The 13,063-nt window shown below is 51.5% G+C and overlaps 1 protein-coding gene across 3 annotated transcripts; it reads left to right on the top strand.

The window, feature by feature from the left end:
• The first annotated feature begins 5,416 nt into the window (after nucleotides 1–5,416).
• On the top strand, nucleotides 5,417–9,454 carry SMIM45 (small integral membrane protein 45). Of its 3 annotated transcripts, XM_085048512.1 has the most exons (4): nucleotides 5,519–6,259; nucleotides 7,961–8,033; nucleotides 8,557–8,801; nucleotides 8,932–9,454. In XM_085048512.1, exons 1-3 carry the CDS (start codon nucleotides 6,242–6,244, stop codon nucleotides 8,763–8,765), a joined length of 300 nt encoding a protein of 99 aa, XP_084904638.1. In that variant the 5' UTR covers nucleotides 5,519–6,241; the 3' UTR covers nucleotides 8,766–8,801; nucleotides 8,932–9,454. The 3 variants fall into 3 exon arrangements, with proteins under 3 accessions (XP_084904646.1, XP_084904638.1, XP_084904632.1); XM_085048520.1 differs by lacking the exon at nucleotides 5,519–6,259 and adding an exon at nucleotides 5,417–5,479 and having other exon boundaries at nucleotides 8,557–9,454; XM_085048506.1 differs by having other exon boundaries at nucleotides 5,531–6,259; nucleotides 8,557–9,454.
• Nucleotides 9,455–13,063: the final 3,609 nt, after the last annotated feature.

Genomic DNA, 13,063 nt, shown 5'->3' with positions numbered 1-13,063 from the left:
CAATAAATAACAAGAGCCAGCTCCCTGGCTGGGAGGATGCAGAGAGCAAACAGAGCAATGTTCCTTTTGGGCTGCTGAAGGTGTGGAAATATGTTAAAAGCTCTGGCACCTACCAAAAAGGTGTTTGTCCTCTTCCTCCTGTTGCCTGTTTTCTGGCCCCACAGAAGGACCTGGATGGCTTAAGTGTCTGGTCAGGGACATGCTTGCTGTCCCCTGTTGCTGCAGGCTTCCTTTTTCTCACCACACTGGTGTCTGTTAACATTCAGTGGATATCCAGATGAGCTACCACTCATCTGACAGCTATTATTCCCTGTCCCCAACAGGTTTTTTTGGTTGGCCTTTGGCACCCTTACCTCTCCAGGGCTAACCCCTATCTTCCCATGGAGATACACAGATTCACCCTGCTTCCTCCTCTGTGTCCATCTTCACTGCACCCTTTTGCCAGGGGCATGTCTTCCCCTCAGCCCCTTACTAATGAAGGACACTTGCCTGCATGGACCACCTGGGGTGACTTGGAGCAGGGCAGTAATAATGGTGATGGTCCCTGCCTGGAAAGTCCAGGCTTTGGCAGAGCCAGTTTCCTCCTGGGGTGCAAAGCCATTGCCTAACAACTGGCACCGTGAGCTGAACCAGACAGATTCACTTTGTTTTCCTCCCTCTTTGAAATGTGGCCAGGGATGCTCCACGGGGGGATGCAAAGCCTGCAGAGCAAGCTCAGCTCAGTGGGGAATCAGAGTGCACTCAGAGTCATCATCTTGCACTCTTGTTGGCTGCTTACCCATGGGCCAACGGGTGTGAAAGAGATCTAATGTCAAAGGGTAGCATTTGAAAATTATTTTTCATGGTAGAGGATGGTGTAGGGAAGTGGAGACTCAGGCTGGCAATGTGCCTGCAGCTCTTGTCTGGTTCTGTAGATTGGCAAGAAGAGGAGGGGAGAGGGATGAGACATGGTTGGTGTTGGAGGCTGGGATGTATTTTTCATATCCCTGTGTGACTGTGTCAGGTTGTTTCACCTATTGCTGCCCCATTTCCAGTTTGCAAAGTGGGAGTAATGAGTTGATCTCTGCTTCTGAATGGTGCGGGAGATGGGTGTCAGTGATGGGTGATGGGTGTCAGTGCACTGACCCACAGGGTAGGCAGAAGGGACAAGAGCAGGGCATGATATGGAAGGGGAGAGCTCCTGATTTTACTCTGTTGGCCATTGTAAATTGCTCTGGTAGCACAAACCATTCCAAAAATGGGTAGAAGCGTATTGCATCCAATGTGAAGATGCTCTAATGCTGCCAACAAACACAACACAACATGATGGCCTGGCCATCACCAGTGCTCCCTTGGAATGCAACAGCTGCTCCTGCAGCAGGGCAGCATCAGCCAGTACCAAAAATGTTACACAGCACACTTCATCCTCATGTATCCTTGGCCAGCTTGCTGTATGATTCATCCAGTGGCTGCATCTCAAGATATTTTCTCTCTGATTTTTCCCTTGGTTCTCCCTGAGCAGCCAGAGGAGCAAAAGACACAGGCTTTGGAGAAGGTCTAGAGAGGAGCACTGACCCCAGCATGGTCCCAGTTGTCTCAGCACCTGCTCCCAGACCTCCTGCCAGCCCCATTCAGTATGAGTTCTATGAGATGGCACCTGGCCATGCATTACTGGCTCCAGGCTGACCCCTTGTAGTCCCTCCCGGGAAGCCTGTGAGATACAAACTCATGTGTATTTGATTGCACTTGTTCTCTCACTAATAGACAAAAATTATATCATTTGCAGCAAGTGCAAATTATTAGAGAAATTAATGACATTTTTACATCTGTTGCTGGCAACTTTAGCTTCCTTTGGCAAACGCTCTTCACAGCTATATTTAGACCCTAAGTAAGTCAGCTTTTTTCATTCTGCTCTTTAATTTAACTCACTATACACATTTCCTTAGTTTTTGATCAACTCAGCAAAGCTTCTCTAATGGGGTTCCTATTTTTGAAACTGCAGTAGCACTCAGAAGGTGGGTTAGTCTGCTTTCCCACCAGAGTTTCCCCAGCTGATGCCCTGCCATGCATCCAGTGACCCTTCTGCATCCTGCAGCAGCTCCCTCACCTCCAGCAGCTGAGCAGGGAAGCATTTCTGTGACCCTTGCTGAAGTTTTGTCCTCTACTGCAGACCTTGGGAAAGGCAAATTTTATAAACTCCATCTTCTCCCATGCCTCTACCTACTTTGGGAGAGTAATATTGGGAGATTGGTGTTGCCTTAAAGACAGGCATTGACCTGGCTTTGGTCATCTCAGAAGATGCTGTTAAAAGGCTGAAGAACACTAAAGAACAGTGAAAAAACTTGTTAAGAAAGACTGGAATAACATGTAATAAGGCCTGGGATTAAGCTGTGCTCAGTACATTGTTCATGCTGTGATTTATATACATGCTACAAACAGGAAGTATGTGCCTGAGGTTGCCCAACCATCTCCTCTTTTTCCAGCCAGGGCTTTTGTCTTTCATTTTGAGAAGGTTTTCATGGTTTCTGCTCTAGCTGCATGGCCTCTCACATCAAACATGACCCCATGCTCACCTTCATCATGCAGGTGAATTTGTGTCTGCCCAGAGATATGGAGGGAGTCAGAGGCTTGGTGGTAGGCAAGTGTCCTGGGATGAATGACTTTGAGGGGCTCAGTGTGTGCACAGCCACTCAGAGGCTTCCTCCAAGCCAGGTGAAGGGGGCTGGAAGGCCCCAAGGCACCAGGCAGAATGATATGCACAAGCTTGTGCCTCGAAGATCTGAGTGGCACACAGCAGCCTCATCTGAGGTGAAAGCTGAACTGCAGCTGAAGTGTTCCCATGCAGTTCGAGCTGTACTGGCACATAAATGCCTGGAGCTGTCTCGTGGCTTCAGCTCCTGTTGGAAACCTAAGGATATGACAGCACCTGAGAGCCTTGTCACAGCAGCTGCGTCAGAGGCACGAGGTCTGCAAGCGTGTCCCCAGCTCCAGCTGCACAAAACCAGTGTTGATCTCTTGCTGCCTCCAGGGGTGCTTCAGACTCATCTGGGGGATTTCTGCTTGAAGCAAGCAAGGCTGCCATGTTGTGACCTTGCCCGCTGCTGTGGTGGTGGCTACAGGAAGACATGATCCCCACTCTTTGTTGTGTCCTCTCAGCGTTTGCATGGCAAGGAAGGGAGCCAGAGGAAAAAATGACCTCGTGAGTCAAAACTATTGCTGCTCTGGGATTTTGGCTGCATGAGCAGCATGCTGGCATTAAGCCTGAGATTCGACCTGGGGACAAGATGAAGACTGGCAAACACAGACTGGCTCTGGTGTGCCCCTGAGGTGACCTAGAACGGAGAGTTGGGACAGTTGGCTAGGGACAGTGGGAGGATCTTACGTCTTTTGGCATGAGGAAGCCTGGTCCGGCAGGCTCTGTTGAGTGCCTGCAACTTCGCCACTGACCAGTCACCTGGAGAAATGAAGTCTCCTACTTTGTGCCAGCAACCACTGATCTCCCTCTCATTTTCTTTGCACGCCTGGAAAGGGGTTTTCCTTTTGCCCTCTCAAATGGACTGTGTCTTTGCCTGCCCTTAGGGTTTGCTCTGGGAGTGCAATAAAAATATCCTTCCAAAGTCATTTTTAAAAATGTGTTTCTCCAAACCACAGATTTCTCTCCCAGTATGGTCAAAACTGTGGGGCTTGTATTTTCCTCTCCCTGCAGTGGGATTAGTGAAGCAGTTACTGTGCTGATGGTCAAGGTGAGTGTCATGACTGAATTTCATCGAGGTTAAAATTAGGGCACAATTGCAGGTTCCACTCTGGCAATCATCTGTAGTGCCCACCTTACTGGGGCAAACTAAGAAGCAGTTAGCCAAACCTAATGGATCTGATCCTCCATGCAGATATCCTGCAAAGTATGGAGGGCTTACAAGGACTATGCTCAATGCCTCTAAACTATTATGAAGTTACATCTAAAGTATTATGAAGTTAGACCAAGAAGAAGTGGGGCTTAGCAGGACAAAAGGAATATGAAGAGGAAATCACAGAGCATACCAGCCAGCTCCCATGGCTCCGGCACAGCCTTGTCTCTGCACTGATGGATGAAACCCTGGCACAGACCAGGTGACAGACCTTCAGGGTGCATTATCCCTAGAGCTGGCAAGCACACGTGGGCTCTGTCACCATCCACAGGTTGGCTTGGAGAGAGGATGAACCCTTTTGTGCCTGCAACATAACATACTGGGAAGTCAAACTTCAAATTTCACAGCTCCTGGAGTGTAGCAGGCACAAATTCAGGGCTCAGACATTTTGGCAGATACTATTAATCCTGCGAATCTTTACAATAACCCACTGTGGTGCATCTGCAGGGTTGTAGGTGTCAAAAACTAAGTGGGTAGGGCTGGAGAGCACAGGCAGGAGACCAAGCAGTTCTTGGGGCTGGAGCCAGTTATTTGACTGATTTTGCTGAAACATTCTTGTGTTAAACAATTTCTGGGTCATGGTGAAAATTTCCCTCTGAAAAAAAACCAAAAAACCCACTAAAATCCTGATATCAAAAAACTAAACCAGATTCCTTATTCCTATTTCTGTGCTGCTGAAAAGCTAAAAATGTTTTAACAAAACCTCTCTTGTCAGCAGCAGCAATGACAGAACCAGGTATGGATTCAGGAAACAAGGTATTTCACTGAAAGCAAAAATAGTACTTCAGACAACATTGTTCTTCTGTTTCCTGATGTAAAATACTTTTGGTCAAAGTGTTAATTGTTTTAATTTTACAGAAAAGTCCTAAAGGGAGTACTAACCCCCTTACCCCTTCCACCCTCTCTCTCTCTGCCTCCAGCCCCCCGATGAAAAACCACCAACCCCCAGTCCCTGGGCTGGACACACTGGTAAATCTGTGGAGCCTTAATATTCTGTCCATCTCCATCAGCTCCAGCTCACACACGTCTGCCCCAGCATTTCTCCTCCTCCGGGGCTGCAGCCAGGCTGCGGATGATGCGGGAGGAGGGAGAGAGCATCCCGCGGCCACCTCCCCCGTGGCTCTGACCCGGGTACCATGTGCGGGTGAGCTGGGGAGGCTCGTTGCCATAGCGACCACTGCTAAAAATGCTCCCCCCTCTCCGCGCCGGGATGCAGTTTGTTGCACACAGTCGTTTCTTGTGTGAGGGGGCGGGAAAGGCCGGCGGCGGGGTGCCCCGGGGAGGCTGGAGCGGGGCTCACACTGCCGGGGAGGCGGTGGGGGAAGCCCCCGGGAGTCCCGGTGGGCAATGAGGCCACGCTGCTGGCTGCCTGTCCTTCCCCCGCCCGCCGCGGCTGCTCCCGCCATCCCTCCCTCCCTGCCTGCCTCCCGCCCATCCGCGCCTGTCGCCTCCCGCTGTCGCCCAGATCTCCCGGCGCGGGGTCCCTTCTCCCTGGCACTGCCTGGCCGGGAAAGGAGCCTGACTCATCCCGGCTGGGACCCGGCAGATGCCGGCGGGAGCAGTCTCATCCCGTCGCCCTGCACCCGTGGAAGAAGGTAGGTGACAAGTGGCAGGGCAGGTAGCGGGTGCTTGCTGGGGATGCGGTGCATGGGAGCGAGGTCATGTCTGGGTCCCCGGTCATCGGCAGCTCCGTGCCCCAAGCTGCAGCTGCCCCAGGGTGCCCAGTCCTGGGGGAATCTCCTGCAGTCGAGGTGAGCTCATGGCACATTGCAACCCGGGGTGTGCTCCCAGCTGTGCACACGGGAGGGTTTTCTACCCAAGGTCTCCTGTGTTCGGGCACGCTGATCCCAGCCTCCCCCAAGCAGTTTCTGACCTGCCACTTGCAATGTGCCCCCTGGGGCTACTGTCACAAGTATACCCACAGCACCCCGGGGGCAGTGGGAGAAGACATGGGGGATCCAGGGACGACATTGAAGGCAAGCGGCTGGAGTGAGGCATAGCATGGGTTGAAAAGGGGTCAGACAGCTTATCTATATGAGACACTCTTTCAGATGAAAGACCAAGGACTTTTTCGTGTCTTTGGAGCGACATGGATGTCCCACTGCAAAATGAGGTGCAAAATGGTCCAGTAAGGTTAAGGCACATTTAAAATCTGCAGAACTGCTCCAGAAAGCTGACATCTTTAAATGAAACTCTCTCTTTTCAGTATTTGCAGCCAAAATCTACTCACCCACCTGACAAAGGCAAGTTGCTTCTCCAGGCCAGCCCTGCAGAGGCTGGGAGGGGGGCTCTGACACCTCACCCAGCATTCCCATGATGAGGACCCTTCCTTGAGGGCACAGGGACGAGTGAGAAGCATGGGGAGACAGAACGAGGTTAGGGCTGCATAGCAAGTAGACCGAAGAATAGGTTGCTGGCAAGGAGCTAGGAAATGCTGGCTCTGTTAGTGATGGAGGAAGGATGAATTGGGAAGTGTGTAGGGCTGCTTTTTATTGCAGTGTTTTTTTGGATGGCAACTTCCCTTGCACATTTGGAAAGTGGATGATGAGGGAAGGGAATGAAGTTATTGGCTTTCCTCCCATCAGCCCAGGAGGTCCAAACTGAACTCACCTTCACAGTGTCCCTAATCCTGCCCATTGCTTTGCCAGCCAGGGACCAATATCAGCTGCTGAGATGTCTTTGGAAAAGGGGTTTGCAGGAGCCTGAGCTCCCCAGGCTCTCTGCAGCAGCAACTGGGAGGTGCAGAGGAGCTACTTTTGCAGAGCACGTAGGAAAGCTGTGCTGAGGGGCTTTTGGCCCAGAGTTCAGACCCAGCTCCTGTTGTGGAAGGGGTTTGTGCCTAATGCCTTACATGGTCCCTTAAGGTGAGTTAAGGGAAGCCCCACAGCTCCTCACAACACCTCTGCTGAGTTGTTGCAAGTTGGGGTGGGAGCTTTCCTCAGCAGTTACTCACCTGAGGGAGGCACAGGCAGCCACAAAGAGGCAGGAGCAGTGCCCAGATCAGATCCATGCCAATAAGTGGGAGGAAATCAAGCATTCTCTGCAGTTTCTTGCTTATGATAATAAGAATTGCAGCTTGTTTCAGATCTTACTCCATGACAAAAAAATCTTACTGTTACAGACCCTCCTGGGACAAGGGGTGTCCAGGAGATAAATGCTGCTGGACACATGGGAAAAAACTGATGGCTGTGGTATTTAAAAAAAGAAGAAAAAAGACAAAAGCCTAGTCTCTGGTGTGGAAAAAGGCATCAACCTTACGGGCCAGGGGCAGAGAAGAGAAAGGAGATACTCAGAGCTCTCCCTAGCCTCCTCTTAACCACTGCCATGCAAGGGATTTGGGGATACATGGTTATTGCAGAGGTATGAATTGGGAGATGGTCAGAGGTAACAACTTTCTTTCATGCGAGTGCATGAAAGATCTTTCTCCTCACTCTGTCCCCACTGAAGTCAAGGGGCATTTCATCACTCCCACTGAGGGGTGAGGGTTATGGAAAGCCCCCTTTCAGGACAGCATTTTTCTGCCTGATTCCAGCACCACTGTACTTTCCCAAGCATAAGGGTCCCAGGTTTAATCCACCAAAGCCTGTAACAAGCGGCAGATTCTCAGTGCAAAACCCAGAAGACCTGGTGCCTGGGGAAGTCACAGCTGTGCTTTTTGTGGGAGATGCTTTTTGATCCCCTTTTTTGTCCCTGCATGATCCACACCTTGGCTGGCATTTTGGTGCAGAGCAAGCAGCAGAAAGACTAACAAGTTGGGCTTTGTGAATTGCAACGTGGGTTGCTCTCTCCCTCCCAAATGATGGGGATAAGAGATGGGCTCAAATGTGATGCCATTACAGATTTAAATGGCCCTAAGCCAGGGTGCATGCCGTAAGCATGGCATCAGCAGGGCCCTGACGGTGGAGAGAGAGTGTGCCAGGGCACTGGCAGGTTGTGGGGCTGGGACCATCTTTGTCCACCCCTCCAGAAATCTTCAGCCCTGACCTGGGCAAGGAGATGTTTGCTTCTTCCTGCTCTCACTTTTAGCACCAAGCCAGCAGCAGTCATGCAGTGTGGTGTTGTTTTGTGTTCCCCAGGGCAACGCGGAGCCAGACTCACCTTGCACCCAGCTGGCCAGGGGCTCTCGGCAAGGCAGATCGGCTGCTCTCGGTGAGTGTCCCCCACTGCACAGTGGCTGATGTGGTGGAAGGATCTCAGCTCTGCTCATAGAATGCTGCTGAACCAAGGACCCTGAGCCCTGACAAAGCAGGACATGAAATAGGGGTGCAGTAAGGGAGGGCTCAGTCCTGAGCCAGACCAGCTCAGGCTGGGAATTCAAAGGGGTCAGGGGAAGCAGATTTTCCCTCAAGCAGGAGGTGAGAAGCAGCTGTATTTACCTGCTGCCTACCTTCAATCCCTGGCAGCAGGGCTAGGAGCATGCAGGCTCAACCCCCTCTCTGGGGCGGAAGCAGGACTGACACTCTATGCAGGGGTCGCAGCAATGACGCCAAAGGCATTGACCTCTCCCAATGGATGAGGTACCTTCATGTGCAACCAAGCATGAGCTGGCTGCAGCAGGGCTGTGGGGAGGGACTGGACACAGCTGATGAGGGTAGGTGTCTTGTGATCAATCTTGGTGGAAGTGTTTTTGGGTCCTCCCACTGCATGAGTTTTCTCTCCTTTTCTCTGGCAGCCATGCCCCACTTCTTGGACTGGTTTGTGCCCGTGTATCTGATGATTTCCATTCTCATCCTGGTGGGCTTTGGAGCTTGCATTTACTACTTTGAGCCAGGACTCCAGGAAGCCCATAAGTGGCGAACACAGAGGCCAATCATGGAACGAGACCTTCGGAAGACACTGATGATTCGGGACAACCTGGCCTTTGGGGTGCCTGAGGTCTGACAAGCTGCCCATCGCAGCCAGAGGAATCTCTTCTGGGTAGGCAGCAGACCACAAGCCTCAGTAGGGATGGCAATCCTGCCCTGGTGCAAGTGGGGCTGATTGTCACTTTGCTCTGCGCTGATCTGAGTCTCATACTCACTCACCATTCTGCCCCTTTGCTTCTTAGTCAAGGTTTGTGCGGCTGGGGCTTTCCATGTGCTCACAGCTCTTCAGCCAGCCAAGGACTTCTGCTTCTCCCCATGGCCAAGACTGATGAACCACTCAAACGAAATATCCATCATTGATCACTCAAGTTTGAGCTGCCTGGCATCTTGACGTGACCTTCAGTAGGAAAGGTGTCTGCAGGGTACCAGGTTTTGCAAAGAGATACAGAACCTTGTGCTCCTATTCCCTAGGTTAAATCTAACACAGTCTGTTTAAGTCCTAGGGATATTTGGGGGGAAATAAAGAGGGTTTCAATACAGATTGTTGCTTCAGCTCAGCTCTTCCTAGCACCCACCCTTGGTGCTAGGATTGTGAGCTTGCTGAAGCTCTCTGCAGAGGGACCAAGGGCTCAGGGAGCCTCAGAGACTGAATGCCTTTATCCCTGTTAAATGCACACCACTTCTGTATCTGTTTAAGAGATGGAGAACATCCATCCAAACGTCCATTCCAGATGCACCACATTAAGATTAAAGGTCTTTATTAAAGAGGTTTGTCCAAGTCCTGTGTAAAGCTGAGAACATTCTGCAGCTCTCCATGAAGTGGTGCTGCCAGACTTACTACATGAGCCACTCCTGATCTGCCTGACCTTCTGCTCCTCTGTCATGGAGGGACATGGGATAGTCTGTGAGGCAACTTGCACTTGTTAGTTCCCTGCACTCCAAAGCCCTACAGAATGGATAGGCTCTTCCTTCACTGTCCCAATGAAAGCTGTGAAGCATCTCTCAGCTCTTTTTTCCCTGCATGTCTCTGAGAAGGAACACTGAGCCCACCATCTAATTGGGCCTGTTGTTACCACCTCTGCTTTCTGGACCCAAGCCACATAATGTGGGTCTGGCACAAAATCCCCTGTTTATAGACTTTCTGCACTGTCCCAGGGCTGATCAGCCACCAAAGTGCTGTATGAAGCTGTAACACTGGGGCTAAGAGGGATATTCAGATCTTCTCTCTCCCTGCCAGCCCAGTGAAATTCCCAGTGTGTACTGGGAGCTCTGAGAGAGCAAGGAGCTTGTGGCAGGAAGTGTCACCTCTCTTCCCACCCTAACATTCACCCTTTGCATGCAAGTAGGTGCAATGGTGCTTCCTGTGAATGCTCTGGAAATAGAGGGATCCTTTGTGCCCCACCCCTGCATATCTCAGGTATATTAGCTGGTGCCACCATCCCATGTACATGTCTGTGCACCCTGTGCCATCACTTGGGCCAGCCAGTTGGCAACCCACATCTCCAGGGTCCTTCCATTGTTATGGCTCTGTGCTGTAGTCCCCAATGGCTCCTTTCAGCAACAGGAATTCCTCAGGCCAGCTGCAAAAATCTGCCACAGCTCCTGGCTTGTGTCACTCAGCCTCATATGTGAACCTGGAAGCAGGATGTTTTCTCCTCCATGCCCACAAAAAGGAGAGTTCATTGGGTTGCTTTGAGTGAGTTATGCAGGGAAATGCAGTGAGTGGGATTACTCTTGTACCCAAAATTTCACTTGCCTTAGCAAGCAAAGGATCAAAGCACACATGCAGCCAGAAAGTTGGTCATTCACTGGGAATGAAAGTTAATTTTTAGCTCTAAGGAATGGATCAGGACATCCTGCAAATATCCTGGGTCTTTCTGGGACATTTCATCCACCAGATTGCAATTCCATTACCATTCTTTTCCAAACCAAAACCAGGCACACCGGAAGGAGCTTTCTGGCTCTTTTCAGACAGAGGAAAAGTCAAGAGTCCTTTCATTCAGCCAAGTAACAGAGACTGTGATGCAAGTACCCTAACTGGCGAGTCTCACACAGCAGGGAAATGCAGTGAATTAGATCACTGCTGTGCCCAAAGTTATACTTGCCCTGGTAACCAAAGACTCAAAGAGCAGGTGTAGTCTGAAACAGATACATTTTCATGACTTGGGGCTGTGAAATGGAAATGCCAAGGAGCTGGGCTGCATGGTCTGACACGCCACCCTTGGCAGCATGGCTCACATCCCCTGCCCTCTGGCACATCACAGCCATATCTCCAAGCACCAGCTTGGAAACCTGATTCCTCACTTCGACTCCCTCATAGGTGGGATTGCCCTGCAAATCAACACAGCTGAGCTGTGGGGCAGCATAAAAACCTCTCCACTGGAACTGAGGGGCTTGGAGCAGTCAGGAAGAAGTTAAACCATCCCTGTAGGAAGGACAGCCTGCGCTCACAGGGGTCCCCTCTCCCCTCCTCTATGTCCTGCTCTGCATGCTGTCGTGCCTGTTTTGACCTCCACTCTGCCCATGGCTCAGTGCAGAAATCAGGGAAAAGAAGACAGCAACCAGGTAAGGACTGGATTAGAGAGAAACGAATTGTTCATATCCTCTGTCTTATATTTTGTGCTGTTTAGTCCTGACACAATCAGCATTAACCCAGGTATTTTCCATGGCTATGAAAGACTTTATTGTCAGCAGTGTCAAAGGCTTTTCCAGAAGTGTGTGACAAACTGCATGGCTGACACTTTGTTTTCCTGTTGTTCCCCCTGGGAGCTGCCTCCCTTTAGCTGTGGGCAGGCAGCAAGGAGCAGTCTATAGTGAGGTTTCCTTTACAACAGGGTAGGTCTTCATCTGCCTGGCTCCTGTGCCAGCTACACTGCTAGGCTATCCGGGAATAATTAAGCCAAAGGCAAACGCTGCCTGAAAACTGAGATTGTTTCTCCTCTGTGGGATCTGTGTAGCCAGAGAGACCTCAGGGGAGAAGGAAATAGTCACAGATACTAAATTAAACTGCATAGAGAAGATACTTAGTGCTGGAAATACTATACAGTATCAGGTTGGTTTCTTTCATGTTTTCTGTCTCTTTGCCCTTAAGGAAGCAGAGAACTCACATTGTCCTGAGCTCTGCCTTCCACCAGCATTCCCAATGGTTTGATGTGGGTTGTTGGATGGTGATTCCTCTTCCACTTCCCTGCCACACTGTGGGTGCTGTGAGTGCTATGGGTGCCTGTCTCTCCTCCTCTTTGCTCCCACTTGCCCACCAAACGATTCATATTCTCATCCCATCCCACCAAAACACCCTTCTCCTGTCCTCCTCGTTTATTGTCTTGCCCTTCAAAATCTTTCATGAGAAAGGTGTAGAGTGGCAAGCTGAATCCCTCTTAACCCTGAAAATGCCAGAAAGCTGGCAAAATTAAGAAACAGTCATAATAATGAAGAACCAAAAGAAAATCAGAATAAGGGAAAGAAGCATCAACTCGGACAAACACCCAACAAGTGACTATTGAACTTGCGTAATGGGATACAAATTGTTGCACTGAAATATGCCATGGGGGGGCGATAGCACAGGAAAGGAAAACATTTCAAAAATTCAAATATTTTAGTTTTTCTTTTTTTAATCACACTCCTTGTCCTCGGGAGCAAGCAGCACAGGCCTGACATGGTGGGTCTGCACCATTCTTCCACCTCCTGCCATGGGACCAAAGCAGGGGACCATGTTGTGGAGCTGCCCATGCTGTGGGGCTGTTGGTGGCAGAGGTCATGAAGGTGCTGGGCAGGGGCAGGAGTGGCCATGGCACCCAGCGTGGGAGCGAGCCATGCAGGCCACAAGGGCTCCATTGTCCCAGCTGGAGGCGGGCTGGCTGGACAGGGCTGGAGGTGGGGGCTCAAGCATGTGAATGACAACAGCCCCAGGGAGCTCTGCGCCCCGAGACACCGCAGCCCTGACAGCAGGGAGAGCCTGGGCCCCTCAGCCTGGCCTGGCACCCCCAGTCCTGTGCCCTTGCACCTCTGCTTCCAGCCCACTGCCGACCACCATGGAGGAGGACATCGCCCTTCATCGCAGCTGCCTGTCCGCCCCAGGCAGCCCCAGTGGCCCCAGCCGCATCCCGGGCCCCCCACGGCGGCGGGACAGCCCCCTCGGTGTCCCTGCCTCCACGAAGCGGAGCTGCCTCTCGGTCACCCTGCGCCGGGCTGGCGGGGGACTCCCCTGGGAGCGGCTGCGGGGCTCAGCCCCTGTCACCCCAATCCCTCCTCGTCCCCGGCCCGTGGCGGCCGAGGGATCCCAGCGACATGGCAGCTCTGACGGGGCCGAGGCCACCCCGGTGGCGAAGATGGGGGTGTCCTGCGCCCCACCACGCTCCGGTGGGTCTCTGCTGA

Source organism: Lichenostomus cassidix, chromosome 1Aa, assembly GCF_008360975.1.
Source record: "Lichenostomus cassidix isolate B80296 chromosome 1Aa, HeHo_3.0, whole genome shotgun sequence".
NCBI classification, from domain to species: domain Eukaryota; kingdom Metazoa; phylum Chordata; class Aves; order Passeriformes; family Meliphagidae; genus Lichenostomus; species Lichenostomus cassidix.
This window is presented reverse-complemented; position numbering and strand designations above follow the sequence as displayed.